At 37.0% G+C, this 16,447-nt stretch overlaps 2 protein-coding genes and 1 pseudogene across 4 annotated transcripts in view; 1 reads left to right on the top strand and 2 right to left on the bottom strand.

Moving 5' to 3' along the window:
- Window positions 1–16,447, top strand: part of LOC113184223 (LEO1 component of Paf1/RNA polymerase II complex) — a 31,041-nt gene that overhangs the window by 13,464 nt on the left and 1,130 nt on the right. The window contains exons 5-11 of one of the 3 annotated variants that reach the window (XM_026390864.2): window positions 94–239; window positions 1,045–1,129; window positions 6,969–7,063; window positions 7,650–7,784; window positions 8,885–9,020; window positions 11,504–11,690; window positions 15,258–15,355. In XM_026390864.2, coding sequence (XP_026246649.1) covers window positions 94–239; window positions 1,045–1,129; window positions 6,969–7,063; window positions 7,650–7,784; window positions 8,885–9,020; window positions 11,504–11,690; window positions 15,258–15,355 — 882 coding nt within the window. Of the gene's footprint in view, window positions 1–93; window positions 240–1,044; window positions 1,130–6,968; window positions 7,064–7,649; window positions 7,785–8,884; window positions 9,021–11,503; window positions 11,691–11,783; window positions 11,903–15,257; window positions 15,356–16,447 lie in introns of those variants that run through there. The other 2 variants (XM_026390870.2, XM_077799661.1) reach the window with 2 other exon arrangements.
- On the bottom strand, window positions 2,785–3,147 carry LOC113184247 (molybdopterin synthase sulfur carrier subunit). The gene has a single exon (XM_026390883.2). It carries the CDS (start codon window positions 3,145–3,147, stop codon window positions 2,881–2,883), a length of 267 nt encoding a protein of 88 aa, XP_026246668.1. The 3' UTR covers window positions 2,785–2,880.
- LOC113184238 (acylphosphatase-1 pseudogene) lies at window positions 13,556–13,999 on the bottom strand (annotated as a pseudogene).

Below are 16,447 nucleotides of genomic sequence, written 5' to 3'. Positions count from 1 at the left end.
AATGTTTCTTGCTTACCTGAATAAAGTGTGAAGGACAACTAGGGAGTCAATAAGGTCTCCGAAAGCTCTAAAATTCTATGACTCTTTCTCTAGGATGAAAATGGATTGCCTCAGGATCAACAGGAGGAGGAACCAATTCCTGAGACCAGAATAGAAGTAGAAATACCCAAAGTAAACACTGATTTAGGAAATGACTTATATTTTGTTAAACTGCCCAACTTTCTCAGTGTAGAGCCCAGGTAAGGGAATTAATTAAATTTTTTTTCTGGATGTTGAATAGCAATATGTGGAGTGTTGATATTTTTCTCATTATACATTGAGTTGGCCAATGATAGAAATGGAAAACTGGTTGTATATCTCAGAGAAAAACAAATCAAACATCCTGATGTAGAAAAATTATGGATTACTAATAAGGAAGACTTTTGATGCTTGTGATTATTTAACATTTTAATTTGCTTATGAATTAATAGACATCAAAACTCAAGACACTTTAAAATTTGTGAGCCCTAAAAAAACTGAAATTGAGGGTGATGAAATTTGCTAGAGAAACTACAAATGTCCACTGTATTAGCTATTGTTTATACAGAAAAGCTAATAATAGTTAGGGACAGTTGAACATTACTAATAGGTAATCTTAGTTAACTGTCGAGTTCTTGTGTGATTTAAATGTTTTTTCCCCTAAGCAAAATGATGTGGAAAGTTAGAGTAGCATGGCCTATTCTTTGGAAGATTTCCATAAGAATAAAAAATATTTTGAACATTTAACCTACTTTTACTTTATTTCAAATAATATATATTAACTCCAAATTTTAAGAAGTTATGGTAATTTGAAAACTTCCTTGAAGTTGAGCATGGAGTCATTTGACCATTATAATTTTTGAAATTTTATTTTGATTTTTTGGGGTATAATGGTGTATATTAATATATATATATATATTATATATAACAGTAATAACATTATATATAACAGTAATAACATTATATACAACAGTAATATTCTTTATAAAATATGATTAATAGTTTACATTAAAAAACAATTTTTAGACCTTTTGATCCTCAGTATTATGAAGATGAATTTGAAGATGAGGAAATGCTGGATGAAGAAGGGAGAACCAGGTTAAAATTAAAGGTAACATTTCATACTTTACTCTTTTGTTATTGGTACTGGGTATTGAGCCCCAGTACCAGGAGCACACTACCACTGAGCTACATCCTCAGCCCTTTTTATTTTTTTACTTTGAAACAAGATCTCACTAAATTACTGAGACTGGCCTTGAGTTTGTAGTCCTTCTGAATCGGCCTCCCTAGTAGCTGGGATTATAGGCATCGGCTTATATGTCTGGTGAGACTTGCTTTTGAAAATGATTTTTTTTTTTTAATATTTCTTGTTCTTGCAATCAAATGAATTGTCTGCTTTTCCAGGATTTTTTTTTTAGGGAAGAAAATATATTCTTTTCTTTGTAAAAGTGTTACTGGTTTATAATTTTCTTGCTATTAATTCTTTTTGGTGTCTGCTTCCTTCAGATTAATAGTACTGTAGATAAATATTTAGAACTACTTTCAGATGTACTATGGTAAAAGTTTTAGCAACTTCCTTAGGAGGAAATTCTTTAGACTCTTTAATCTATAGTTAAATCACATATGAAAGGAGAGTGTATTACTAGTACCTAACACTTCCTTACGTGTCCTTTTCTCTTTTTGTGCGCTTTCAGTCATTCCTCTTGATCTGTGAAAAGGCAATTTTATTGTACTAAATTCCCCTTTATGTTCTTTTTGATACCCTTTACTGTCTCATTATCTCTATCTGGGGAAAGCCTCTGATCTTCTAAGTAAGGAGGGTATAGCTTAAGTAGATATGTTAGAGCTGAGTTGTACCAAGAAAAAAGAAGCAGTTCAATCCATGATGCTGAAACTGGAGCTATACATTTTAAATTTTTTTTTTTTTTTTTTTTACTTTTGAAGATCATGGGTTTATTTAGGTTTTTTTTTAAATATGTATGTTCTGAAAATATATAACATACAATATCAAAACTGACAATGACTTTCCAGTTCAACCAATATTTCCAATATACACCCTGATATTAACACCATCAATGCAGTGGTATGGAATTAGTGAGGAGGGGGCCATACTTCAATGAGATTTGAGTTTCAATTGAAAATTAGTCATGAGGGATATGATATATCTCCATAGACATCTCTCAATTATCACAGTTCTTCCCTATTGCTAGCCCCAAGTAATCCCTCATCCTACATACCCACGTATTTTGCTTTCTTTTTTGCCATTTGTCCCACAGGTATAACCTGTGCTTCAGTAAGCTTCAGTAAATTGTGGAGAAGAAAGATCAAAATGTGATCAACAATAGAAGTTTACTAAATTTAGGATTCAGTGGTCGAAAAAAACATAAGTGGTTAACTATTGGTTGCCCAAAAGCATTCTTTGTTTCTTTTCCAAGATGATGATAATTCTTCATATAGTTCCTTTTTCCATATGGGCACCCTGGCTTTTAAAGTATCAATGGCATAGGTGACAGCTTCAAGGATGCAGCCCTGTGGGCTGAGGACACAGCAATAATTATGCTTGCTTCAGACACTGGAACCAAACCAAGTCTATGGAACACTGCTATGTGCTTCACTGGCCATTTCTGCCTAATGTCACTACAAATTTTTCTGATTTCATTTTCTGCCATTGGTAGATATGCTTCATATTCTAAGCTAATGACTTTTTTTCCTTCAAAGTTATTTCTTGTAGTCCCTACAAACAGGGATATTGTCACTAACTGGGAGACATCATCCACAGAAAGTTTCTCAGCAGTAAATTTTATTATGTCTTTAGATGTCTCTTCAACTTTGTCCATATCTTTTCTAGATAGTTCAAAAGCACTACCCTCCACTAATGGGGGGGATAATGGCAATTTCGTCTCCTGGGTGAAGGAGGAGGAGCTGGTCTCCCAGCTGTACATATTCTTGATGAACTGCAAATATCACTTGATTTCTAACATCAGCCAATCCAGGATGCCGAGTTTCTATTTCATTCCACAGTTGCAATGCTTTTATTTCTTGTTGCACAGAAATGGTCTCTGAACGAACTCCTGTTACTTCAGCTCTTTTTGCAAAATATAATATTTCAACCTGGCATCGAGGCACCATCCCGGCAAGGACACTTTGCTCAAATTAGACCTGCTAAGGCCACATTTTAAATTCTTAAATCTGAAGGATTTCTCATAAGTTTTTTATTTGCCAGTGGATATTGTACATGGTATTTCACTGTTAAGAAGGGGCAGTTTGGCATTTTTAGAGTTCAGGAAATTGAGTTTTTACATTTCTACTAATACCATCTGTCCAAGTGTGGTAGATCAAGTACCTAAATAATTTTGAGCAAGGGGTATAGGGTTTCCCAAGCTTTTCAATGAGGCTTCACTGCTTCTCTCTCTCTCTCTCTCTCTCTCTCTCTCTCTCTCTCTCTCTCTCTCTCTCTATTTTTTGGTACTGGGGATTGAACCCAGGGGTACTCAACTACTGAACCATATCCCCATCCCTTTCTTTATTTTATTTAGATACAAGGTCTCTAAGTTGCTTAAGTCCTTGCTAACTTGCTGAGGCTGCCTTTGAACTTGTGATTCTTCTTCTCAGCCTCCTGAGCTGCTGGGTTTACAGGCATGCACCACTACAACGGACACTGCTTCTCTTCTTAATGGAAATGCAAATCAAATAAGAAAATGGAGATTAAACTAATGCCAGTGATTTGCTTAAGATCACACAATTAATAGAGCTACTCCTTAGATCGTGGGTTTTTTTGTGTGTGTGCTGTCCTCCCTCCACCACCCTTCAACCATTGGCCCATCTGTTAATATTTCTTTGGAGGATATGTATGTATTCAGTTGTGATTAGCAATATTAATTTCCCATGGCTCTTTTAATGCCTCTGGCCTTATTCTACTGTTTTTCATTGTTTCTATCCTTTTTATAAATTTATTTACTTTTTATCTATTCATTTATTTTTGCATTTTTTCTTTTTTGTGTCTGTCATAATGTAATAGCAAGTATCAATGTATCTATTATATATTCCATTGTGGGCATCAGAATTTGGAAATAAATACCTTACTCTAAAGCCTCAGTGCTTCAGAGTACAATATATCAGTATTTAATGTAGACTACTGTCTTTTAGAACCTGGGGGTGTGATTAAAACAAAAAGAACCATGGACCTTTTGTTCCTTCCTTCCTTCCTTCCTTCCTTCCTTCCTTCCTTCCTTCCTTCCTTCCTTCCTTCCTTCCTTCCTGCCTTCCTTCCTGCCTGCCTGCCTGCCTGCCTTGTACTGAGGATTGAACTGGGGTGGGGTTGGGGGGCGGTGGGCACTACCACTGAGCCAGCCCTTTTTATCTCAAGAAGTTTTCCATGCTGGCCTTGCGCTTGAGAGCTTCCTGCCTCAGCTGGGATTATAGGCATGTGCCTCACTACCCTTCATTTCTTTCTTTCTTTATTTATTTTTTAGTTGTAGTTGGACACAACACCTTTATTTCACTTGTTTATTTTTGTATGTGGTACTGAGGTCTCGCATGTGTAAGGCGAGTACTCTACTGCTGAGCCACAACAGCCCCTTTCATTTCTTAATTAATGTTTAACACTAGATTTACCAGTCTTGAGTTAATTGGTAGCTGATATAATGGCACATACACATGTCAGCCTTAGCAATTTAACAAGACCCCCTCTTGAAAAATGAAAAGGTCTGGGAATTTTTGTAGCTCAGTGGAAAAGCACCACTGGGTTGAACCCCTAATACCATCCTTGCCCCTGCCACCCTTCCAGTCTCCTAGGTCAAAAAGAGTTCGTTAATTAAGTAGTTAATTCTTTAATCAACAAGCAATCAGGTACAGATTATGTACCTCTTTGAGGTCATCTTTAGAAATACTTTCATGTGTCTTTTATTCCAATAGGACAAGACTTAGCAGTGTGTTTTAATTATTATTATTTGAATCACTTTATTGAGTAGAAAGACTGAAAATGTATATAGCTCATAAGTAGGGCACTTGTTTAGCATGTATGAATCCCTGGGTTCAATCCCCAGCTATATAAAAAGGAAAAAGAAAGCAAGCATTTTTCAAAATAGCTTCTCAGTTAATAATGCCAGTATATATACTTATAGGTGGACAACCTATTTTTTATGAGAGGGAAAACAAGTAAATAGTGACAAATTGTTTTAATTCCTTATTAAGGAAAATTTCAAACATATATAAGGCAAAAAGTATAATGAGTTCTCATGTGCCCATCACTCAACTCACTTTAACAATTGTCAAATTGAATAATCTTGTTTCATCTGTCTTGATACTTACCTTCCTCGGACATTTTTTTTAAAATTGGTACTAGGGATTGAACCCAGGAGCACTTAAACTGGAGCTATGCCCTTATTTTATATTTTATTTTGAGACAGGGTATTGCTGAATTGCTTAAGGCCTTGCTAAATTGTTGAGGCTGGCTTTGAAAGCGTGATCCTCCTGCCTCAGACTCCTGAGCCACTGGGATTATAGGAGTGTGCCACTGTGCCTGGCATCCCCCAGACTATTTTGACACAAATCTCAGATATGATATCTAATTCAAGAGTGTTATTGAGACCTTTAATAGCTGACTTTATATTTTCTTATTTAGTGAGGAATGAATAAGGAGGGGAAAAACTCGAAGCAAACCATTAAGACACATATGCAAAGACATTGATATTTAACATAGTGGAGATCCAAAATATCTAACTGGGAATGAGAACAGCTGTTTTTATGGTTGATGGTGGAGGAATAGGGAAGTATGGTCAGTTTTCAAAATGTTGGCTTCTTTTTGTTCATTCTTATTCTTTTTAACCCTCCCCCTTTTTTTTGTTCTTTACTGGTATTTTAGTGGGTTTCTAGGATATATCAGTAATAAATTTCATGAATTAAATGTGCTGTATTTTCCTGGAAGACTCACTGAGTTGTTTTTTGTCTGGGGATTGAATCCACAGGGGGCTTTCCCACTGAACCATGTCCCCAGCCTTTTTTTTTTTTTTTTTTTTTTACTTTTTATTTTGAGACAGGATCTCTCTAAGTTGCTGAGGCTGAACTTCCCATCCTCCTTCTACCTCCCTAGTCATGGGGATTATAGGCATATGCCACTGTGCCCAGCCTCACTGAATTTTAATTTCATTAGTAGTGGTTCTCATTTTCTAAATCTATCTGGTGGGAAACACTATGCGGTAATACAAAATTTGTCTCTCAACCTATTCAAATCTGGGGTTTTGATTTTCTTAGATTTTACCAGTCTTAGATTTTCTTAGATTTTACCAGTCTTAAAAGAGTTAATTAATAGCAGATATAGTGGTACATACATGTAATGCCGGCCTTAGCAATGCTGGGAGCTTCCCCACAAATTTTTTAAAATATTTTTTAGTTATACATAGACACAGTATCTTTATTTAGTTTATTTACTTTTTTAATGTGGTGCTGAGAATCGAATCCAGTGCCTCCCAGATGGGAGGCAAGCACTCTACTGCTGAGCCACACCCCAGCCGCCAGAGCTTCCCCATTTGTTGGGCAAGTTGGCCAAGTTTTTTGGTCTCACTTCTAGAGTTCTTAGTTCCGTGAGACAACTTACTTATAAGGATCTTAGCTCTAAATTTGACGTGATGGCTCAAGTTTTATCTCCTGCCCTCACAGCTCTCAACTGTTGCTCTTAAATTATTCCAGGGCTGCTGGAGATTTGTATCTGCTCAGATCCTCTGTTTCTGATATGGGGAGGGGAACTTAGAAATTCAGATAAGCTTATTTTTTTTCCTGTTTTTTTTTTTTTTAACATATCACTTTAGGTGATTAAAGTAAGATGGTCTCAACATTGTCTCTTTCTCTGTCACTACCTATGTGTGCTTCTTTTAAGATCATGAGTCTTTTGAGAAAAAAGGCTTGAAGGCAGTTGAACTATAGTTTTCTAAGGCATATGTATTTTACAACAGGTAGAAAATACCATAAGATGGAGGATACGCCGAGATGAAGAAGGAAATGAAATTAAAGAAAGCAATGCTCGGATAGTCAAGTGGTCAGATGGGAGGTGAGTACAACATGCCTGAAGATTATTGAAATCCCCAGAATGGGCTAAGAAGGAGCAAGTTATGGAGTAGGATCTTATTGGGGGCTCTCTCTCTTTTTTAAAGAGATAGGGGTCTCACTGTGTTGCCTAGGCTGGCCTCAAGCCTCTAGACTACTCAAGCCATCCTCCTACCCCAGCCTTTAGAATAGCTGGGTCTTTAGGCATGCACCACCATGCCCGACTCAGGGCTACCTTGAGTTTCCATTAGTTATTTCCTGTGATTACATAGAAAACCTTCGAGAAATAAATAGGTAGTGGAGGTCATTTAGACTAGTGGAAAACATCAAGAGTATGCCAAAATGTAATCATCTTATTTGGAAAAGTTAGACTGCTCCCTCAGCCCAATTATCTTTTGCTGGGAACATGGTAGAGGCTGGGCAAACACCTGTGTAGTCAGCCATTTTTTTAAAATCATATATAACTTTTTATTCTCTTTATTCTTTGTGAATTATGTAAAGAGAGAAAGCAGCAACTGAATCCACATTTTTAGTGAAGTGTATCATTAAAGCTTTGTGACTTTAACATGTGAAGTGTTTCTTCTCTTCAGCATGTCCCTGCATTTAGGCAATGAAGTGTTTGATGTGTACAAAGCCCCACTGCAGGGTGACCACAATCATCTTTTTATAAGACAAGGTACTGGTCTGCAGGGGCAAGCCGTCTTTAAAACAAAACTCACCTTCAGGTAACTATTTTTATCAATGTACTATTTGCTAATGGTAAAAAGCAGTAAAATATAGGTGTTTCTATAGTGCCTGACTTTTGGTTAATGTTACCCTACAGTATTATTCACCAAGGACCAAGAATTGATTTTCAGTTCTGAAGGCCCAAAACCTATTTTGTAAAGTACTGTTAGGAAACCAGGTTATATTAACCAGAATTACAAGAGACTATTTTGTAAATCAGAAATTCAATTTATTACCAGTGATTATTATAACTGCCAAAAGGTGTAACATGCTTTTCTTTGCTAGTCCATGTGCCTTTTTCAGTAAAATTGATCTGGTGGGCCAGTTGATAACTACAGGTAGTTTGTGTGCATGTAATCAGAAAGGCATTAAATTGTCAAATATGCGGCCTGGGATCCTCTTGTTGCCCTGTGCTGCTACATCCAATGTGACTGTAGAAGTGTCCCCAAGCAGACTGGAATACACAGGTCAGCTAGTGAGGGCACTACCCTTCCTTAGACTGAGTTGTTTATCTTTTCCTGATTATAATCAGATCATTCTCCTTGGATAATGCTGATCTTTAGAGGGGACACAATAATGTTGGTTATGATTTAGCTATTTGAGAATTGTTAATGGTCAAAGGATAGACTTTAGAATCAGATAGACCAGTATTTGAATTCCCTTTCCACTTGTGTAACTCTATACAATTTTTGTTCCCTAATCTATAAAACGTAAAATGTAATGATTATGTTATAGGATATCTATGGCAATTAAATCAAATATTGTGTGAAACACAAAGCATAGTGCCTGGTACATAGTATCTAATTAATGTTGCCTAAGCCTATCCATTAGTGCTTCTAGAAGGTAATCATGCTATACAAATCCTTTTGTCTTCCCCAGGCCTCTGTTTTTCACTTTACCCATGAGATAAAAATGTCTTCGTAAACTGTATAATAAATAAAGTTCACAGTTCCTAACATAATATATTTAGTTTGGTGTCCCTGCTTATTTTTCTGATGCATAGGAAATTATCATTGACTTCTTGTTTTTGTGATATGGGTATGACTGGCTCACAAATATATTTAATAAATAATGAGATATTTTTGTTATTTTCTGATAGACCTCACTCTACGGACAGTGCCACACATAGAAAGATGACACTGTCACTTGCAGATAGATGTTCAAAGACACAGAAGATTAGAATCTTACCAATGGCTGGTCGTGATCCTGAATGCCAACGCACAGAAATGATTAAGGTATATTTGCTAGTCTTTTCCCTGGAATTTTTTGGTATTCTAAGAACAATACTTCCCAAAATGTCCATCCATCATCTTATTGGCCCACCCTTTCCCCTTCCAACCAACATGAATAGGGAGTTTGATTAATTTCATAAGCATTGTTAACAGTGAGTGATGTGACAGTAGTGGTAAAATAGACACAGGAGACTAGATTCTTTCCCACAGCGGCCTGAGAGTTCAGCCACAAACTAGTGAACTTTCACATATAGTTTTAAAGATCATTAAATCATCTATGTTTGGTTTAGAATCCATGTCAAAAAATCAGTGGGGGGCAGGGGGAATCAGTGCAAGTGCTGGAGACTTAGTATGAAATATAGACCAGGAGTTTGAATGGGAGAGTGCCAAAAGTAGAATCTAGCAGAGTAAGAAAAGGTTGTGTATTTGTTTCTTTTTTTGTTTCTTGGTGCTAGGAATTGAAGCCAGGGCACTCTGCTCTGCTAGGTAAGTATTCCTCCACTGAGCTACATCCCTAGTCCAGTTTTTTCTTTTTAAAATAAGGTCACTTAATAACATTTTACTGATACATTTTCAGATTTGACACAACTGTTAATAATCTTCAAAGATTCAATTCTGGTGCATTTTTACTGAGTGACAGAGCATATGCTTGTATTGACACCAAGGTTTTCTGGTGCAGTGCTTGCTTTGAGAAGCTGAATGCAGTAGTCTATTCTCATGGTCTCCTCTCCATCTTCTCTAATCCTCACTGAATCTTGGTCGTTGTCCTGCTTGCCTCACGTGATTGATTACATTCCTAAGTGAAATGGAATACCTTGAGGCCTAGGCATCCAGTTGCCTCAGGACCTTTCTTATAATCTCATTGGTAAGCTTTAAGAAAGGTTTGACTCTTGTTCCTGCTTTTCCCTCCAGCCTATTCCTAGAGGCAGATGAACTAACCCAGACCCGGACAGTGCCTGGCCTAAAGGTGCATAAGGAGCATTAGCTTTGAAGTCTGGCTTCTTGCTCCATTTCCCCACCTTTTCTATTCAGACAAGTGGAGCTGGAGGAACCTAAGGATTTCATTCTTAGCATTTTGAAGAGTGCTGTGAACCACTCTGAGAATTCCCACATCTTCAGCTCCTGTGGAAATGTAGACAAGGAGTCAACTAGTTTGTTCTTAGTCTTTATACCACTGTCAGTGACTTTTATTTTAACCTCAGTACAGCCACATACTACTTAACCCATAAGTCCCAAATTTTCAATTCTGTGAATATTTCAGTTAAATCAACACATTAAAATAGTTTGGGAATCATAATCTAGAGCTTATATATTATATTATAGAGCTTATAATTATTATGTTAATATTATTACAATATAATAGTAATATTATATACTGTATTTAAATTTTTATAGGTGTCCCACATCTGGGACAATGGAACAAAAAGGGTTAAACACTCTATTGCATAGAATTTCTAACAACAGAATTGGAGTTATATATGATAATGTGCAGCAATTGAATGAGGAAGGTCTTCAAAGAAATGCCAGAATATCCCCAGACTTCCTTTCATCCTCATTTTCTGTGTAAACTTCAAGATGTGGAATGCCAGGCAGCTGAGGAAATGAAGGTGCTCTGCCTTGTGGCTTGGGAACCCTCACACCACTGGGACTTCCTCACTCTGTTGTCAGGATTTGTGGAAAGCTCTCTGGATTGAGGGTTGTGACAGAAATATCTGGGAACCTTGGGACTTTGGTGGAGCCCGGGCGAGTCAGGTATCTGCAGCTCAAGGATGACAGAGACAACCTCCACTGCCCTAGGAAGTCAATTTAGGTGTCCCAGGCATGGAAGGGGTTTCTTAGGCTGGTTGCTTCTCCTTGAACTGTGAATTACAACAGAGAGGACAGTGTAGTTCCTGAGACTACTCCTGTGCCAGTTCTGAGTGAACTGGTTAGTATGAGGGATCCCTTCTGTCTCTTTACCCTTGCGTGTGTGGTAACAGAGGTGAGTGGAGTACTGTAATCTGAAGACATTATCCTGCTAGGCATTTACAGGTTCTTTATAGTAAAAGTGGGTTCAAGTGGGCCTGAAAATAGTTTGTTTTTAAAAGCTGAATGATGTCTTAGTTTGTTTTTGTTGTTATAAATGAATACAATAGACTGGGTAATTTTTAAAAATAGATATTTAGCTCACAGTCTTTGTGGCTAGAAAGTCCAAGAGCATGGCACCAGCATTTCATGAGGGCTTTCTTATTGCATTATAACACAGTGAAGGGCACCAACTGGTGAGACAGAGCAAGGAGCAGCTGTTTTTTATAACAAAGTCGCTCCCATGACCATCCATTAATCTGTTAATGCATAAATTAATCCTTTCTTGATGGCACAGCTTCCTGACCCAGTCACTTCCCCCATATCTTACCTCTCAAAGAACTTTAACATATGACTTTGGCGATTAGCAACCTGGGGGACACCTTCACACCATAGCAAATGGTTTATTTGTTTCTTCACAGAAAGAAGAAGAACGTTTGAGGGCTTCCATTCGTAGGGAGTCTCAACAGCGTCGAATGAGAGAGAAACAGCACCAGCGGGGACTGAGTGCTAGTTACCTAGAACCTGATCGATATGATGAGGAAGAGGAAGGCGAGGAGTCCATCAGTTTGGCTGCCATTAAAAACCGATACAAAGGGGGCATTCGAGGTGAGTCTGGGGCAGAATTTAATGTCAAGGTTCCAATTGTTTGAATTGTACATGATCTGAATGCCATGTCACTGGACATTTTTTTTCTTCTAGTGCTAGAGATTAAACCCAGCACGTAGTCTACTACTGAGTAATACCTTTGGCTCCTGGACATTTTATTTTTAAAGAACCAGTGTTAACAAGTGGTTCTTTTTAAGGTTTCTGGTCTCATCATTACAGAATTCTTTCAGGTGAGCTTGAAATGGTAGATAGAAACTGATGTTGCTCCCATTTTCAGTTTTATCCCTTGAACTTCTGCTTTCTAGATTGAAGATTTGCCAGTTATGTTAGAACTTTTCTTATCTTTGTTTTATTACTAACTGGGAATCAAGAGAATCATGACAAAAAATTGGGAATGAAAAAATGCTTGATGTTTTCTTTTATTCTTCCTCTTTTACTTTTTTCTGAGCTGTCCTTTGTAGATTCCTTCCTTTGACAAGTGTTAATAATTCATAATGGGTAATGTTTTTCAGTACATACTGAACCCCAGGCAAACTCAATATTTGCTGTCCTATTTGATCTCTAAATACTGTGGGCCTGTGTGTGTGTATGTGTATGTGTGTTTGTGTGTGTATGCCTGTGTGATGCTGGGAGCGAAACTAAGGGCTGTGTGTATGCTAGGCAAGTGCTCTACCACTGAGCCACATCCCTAGCCTGACCTATTTCCTTTTATTGTTCTTGTTATTGAGGAAACAAACTTCGAGAGGTTGAGTAACTTGACGAAAGACACATAATTGGTAATTGGCCAATTCTTAAACCAAGGCCATCTGACTTCTAAAATCTTCTTGGGAAAGTAGAATGAGAATAAAGACTTAAAACTAAAGACATAGACATGGAACATCACGCTATGTTCAGAAAGAGATATATTTCAGTGGGGTTTGTAGGGTGTCATAATTAGGCATTGGTCTTCAGGCAGTGGGAATAATGAACAGTATTAACGACAACATAATATGTGTTTTAGAAAATAATTCTAGTGTAAATTCATATAACAGACTGAATGTGAATAACATTTTTGATAGAGGTGTCTATATTTCTGTGAGAGAAGAACAATAATACAGGAATATAGAGGTGCAAAGAGAAATGAGAGATGGCAAATATGACAAAGCACTGATATAATAGGGTCTCTTTTCAGTGAATCATCCTCATTAAGCTTCCTAACTATCATAATGTGATCAGTCTTACCACAGACTCAGTAGGATACATAAAGTATTTGCAATTAAGTACTTTTTAAGGATGGTGACTCCTAACTTAGTCTTTCTTCACTTGTCTAACATTTCATTGAAAATCAAATTATATTTTTCAAGGAAGAAGAAATACCTGGAAGAGAATTACTTATTATGGTCAGTGGAATAAATCCCATAGGGTTATTGTTTCACCGGGTTTACATGAGGAATATAATGAGAATTGATCTCATGAAACTTCCTGTATAGTGTGTCTTTATTATCATACAATGACTTGTTGCTATGTAACCTAAGCATAATTATTTTGATTCTTAGAAAAGGAAATCATTGTGCCGGTGTGTCATTGTCATATAGATTCTATAAATAATTTAATCTGATCATGTTTATTTATTTGAGATGAGTCTTTTAAGACATGGACCTCATTTAGTAAATAATGAAAGACCTCATAGTAAAAAAATATAATAATAATAACAACAAACCTTCTTGGTTCTTACCCAGAGATTCCCCCACAACTGGTGGAAAGATGAGATGCTGTAAAGCAAACTCAAGGCTTGGGCTGAACTCCTGACCCTGCTTACTCTACTTTCAACTCAACCACCTTTTTTTTTTTTTTTTTAACATGGTTCTAAAGTGTAAAGCTGTGTTCCATCACACATGGAACATACAATTACAAATATTTGATACAAAAATAACTAATTCTAATATTGAACACAGAATAGTTCTATATTAATAATAAAAACCAAAACTGACTTTTTCTTGGAAAATTTAAATTCAGGCCATTATTTCACAATTTGGAACCCCGAGTAATCCAGCTTCCAGATGACTATCTCATTGCTGAAATTTGCTCTGTCAATTTGAGCGTGTAACGCACCTTGGAGATGGGACCTTGCGATTGTCCTTATACACGCAAGGTGCGTGTAACGCACCTTGGAGATGGGACCTTGCGATTGTCCTTGTACTGTTCTGGACCCAGCCTACCAATCCTAACTTTTTACCCTCACCCTGAGTGTACTTGCGGAAAAACACCCCTTGCACCTTCCCCAAAATTGTGTAATCCACTGATACCAAGGTGTCCCCTTCTGCCATGCTCAAACCGGCCTCCTTTTCCCCACAGGGGGCCGAATCACACCTGCGACCACCTACCAACCAACCACCTTTTAAAAAAATTTTTTTATTTGTTATTTTTAGATATACATGACAGTAGAATGTAATTTGACATATTTTACATACATGGATTATAACTTCCCATTCTTGTGGTTGTACATGATGTGGAGTTTCACTGGTCATGTATTCATATATGAACACAGAGAAGTTATGTCAGATTCATTCTACTGTCTTTTCTATTCCCATCCTTCCTCCCTTCCTTTTATTTCCATTTCTGTACTCCACTGAACTTCTACTCCCAACACTTCTTGTTGTGCGTTAGCATCCACAAATCAAAGAGAACATTCGATCTTTGGTTTTTTGAGATTGGCTTATTTCACTTAACATAATAGTCTCCAGATCCATCTATTTACTAGCAAAAGTCATAAAATCACTTTTAGAAGATCCTATTACTTCCCTTAACATCTGTGGTCTCTTTTGGAAAAAAAACAACCTGTTACTAATAGTGTTTGCAACATAAGGATGTTTTGAGGGTTGAATGATAAATGTTACCTAAAGCTACCATTTGTTGTTTCACCTCATCAGCCTTGAGCATTTGACTGCCCTTCTTTGATATTAAGTATCTTGTCCATAAAATGAAGTTCTAATGCTCTCTCTATTCCCTTTGACACACCTTGGGAATCACAGTGTGCCCCAGGTGGTTTTTCCTGTTGAGTAAAAAAATTATAAAAACACCCAAATTTTCCTTTTTCTGGCTGTCCTACAAAACTTTTTCTCATTTTTCAGTGACTACTTTTGTCTAGTGACCTTCTAAGCCTTACCTACCTATTATTTATCTTGGGACAATAGTACAGAGATCTTTCCATTTTTGGCATTGCTAATTTTCCACAGGAAAAATTAATTTTAAAATTATACCACACAAAAATAAAAACAAACGTTAAAGATATATTTAGGGATAGAGATGTTTAATATTCAGTTCCTCAGAGATTAAAACACAACAGACAAGTAACACTCAGTTTTGGGCAGTTCTTAGCTAGGCAAGGAGTTGGAAGAAGGGAAGGATTATATTTGGAGAGAGTAAGTCTATTTCATTTCAATATATTTAGAGATTTATCTTTAAATCAGCAATTCAAAATTATTTAGTTCCTCTGGGGAAAATGTACAATTCTGATAAGAAGGAAAAACTGAGATTGAATAGACCACTATCATTGAAAGTCACTCAGTCTAATTCCTTTGCTTTCAGAGGAAAGAGCCAGAATCTATTCCTCAGACAGTGATGAGGGATCAGAAGAAGATAAGGCTCAAAGATTACTCAAAGCAAAGAAACTCACCAGTGATGAGGTAAGCTCACATTTACTCAATAATAAGAGTTGGCTTGTACTCAGGAGCCACCTCCTGGGAATGAGGAGCTCAGAGACCAGGAGCACAGATATATACACAATTCACTGAAATTCAGTGCCATACTGTGAACAATAACTAGTAAAAAATTTGTTAAATTAATCTGCACCATATTGGTTTTAAATTAGATGAGGTGACATCTTAATGATACATTTGCAGTGTGTTGAACTGTTGGCAAATGGAAGTCCTCATCTAAGCAGATGCTATTTGTGGCCTGGCAAGCAGAAACTGTTAATGAAAATTGAGAAGTACTATGGAACTCGGTTTATTCCTAGTATTCTCAGAAATGAGATTTTTCTTTGCTTAAAAAAAGACCTTCTGGGCTAGGCAGTTGCAAAATGCCTAACTCAAAAATGCCTCATGCAAATGGACCTCTACCTTCACCACCCAAATATTCTCTTGGTCTTCTTTCTTCCCTTCTCTAAATACAAAGACTTTACTTCTTCCTGGACCCCCCAATCTCTGCTACTGCCTCTTCATATTATTCCAGTTCATGTTCTGGGCATTGGCAACAATGGAAGACAATTGCTGTTGGGGTCACTGTACTATTGCACACTGGGATGAAAGTAGACTCCTTACTGTAGGCTCATAACTTTCTTTTTGAGCCCTCCTGTGGTACTCTAGGTCTGTGGGAATGCATTTGTGATAACAAGGCAGGAAACAAGTGTGAAATGCTATCTCGTCCCTCAGAGGGCCAGCCGCTGGGACCATCAGGAAAAAAGTGGGTGCACCAGATTACATCGTACATGTAGAAGCACTCTGTGGTCACAGCAAGATGTCAGGCCTTCCCCAACCTTAACCTTCAAACCATTTGTTGATCCATTTAATTTTTGACGAGGAGGATAGTGTCATGTTAGTGTCAACTCCTGTAATGAGTATTTGATATTTAAATGATGATATATTCAAATTCTATTTGTAAAAATTGTTTTATAGACAATTCTCTGAATTCTTTCTGTTAGGACATTGTACAGAATTATTTCAAACAGAGGAAATGTGCATATAGAAGACATTTAATTTCTTCAAGAAATTTTAATT

The sequence above is a fragment of the Urocitellus parryii genome, chromosome 6, assembly GCF_045843805.1.
Source record: "Urocitellus parryii isolate mUroPar1 chromosome 6, mUroPar1.hap1, whole genome shotgun sequence".
Lineage (NCBI taxonomy): Eukaryota > Metazoa > Chordata > Mammalia > Rodentia > Sciuridae > Urocitellus > Urocitellus parryii.
This window is presented reverse-complemented; position numbering and strand designations above follow the sequence as displayed.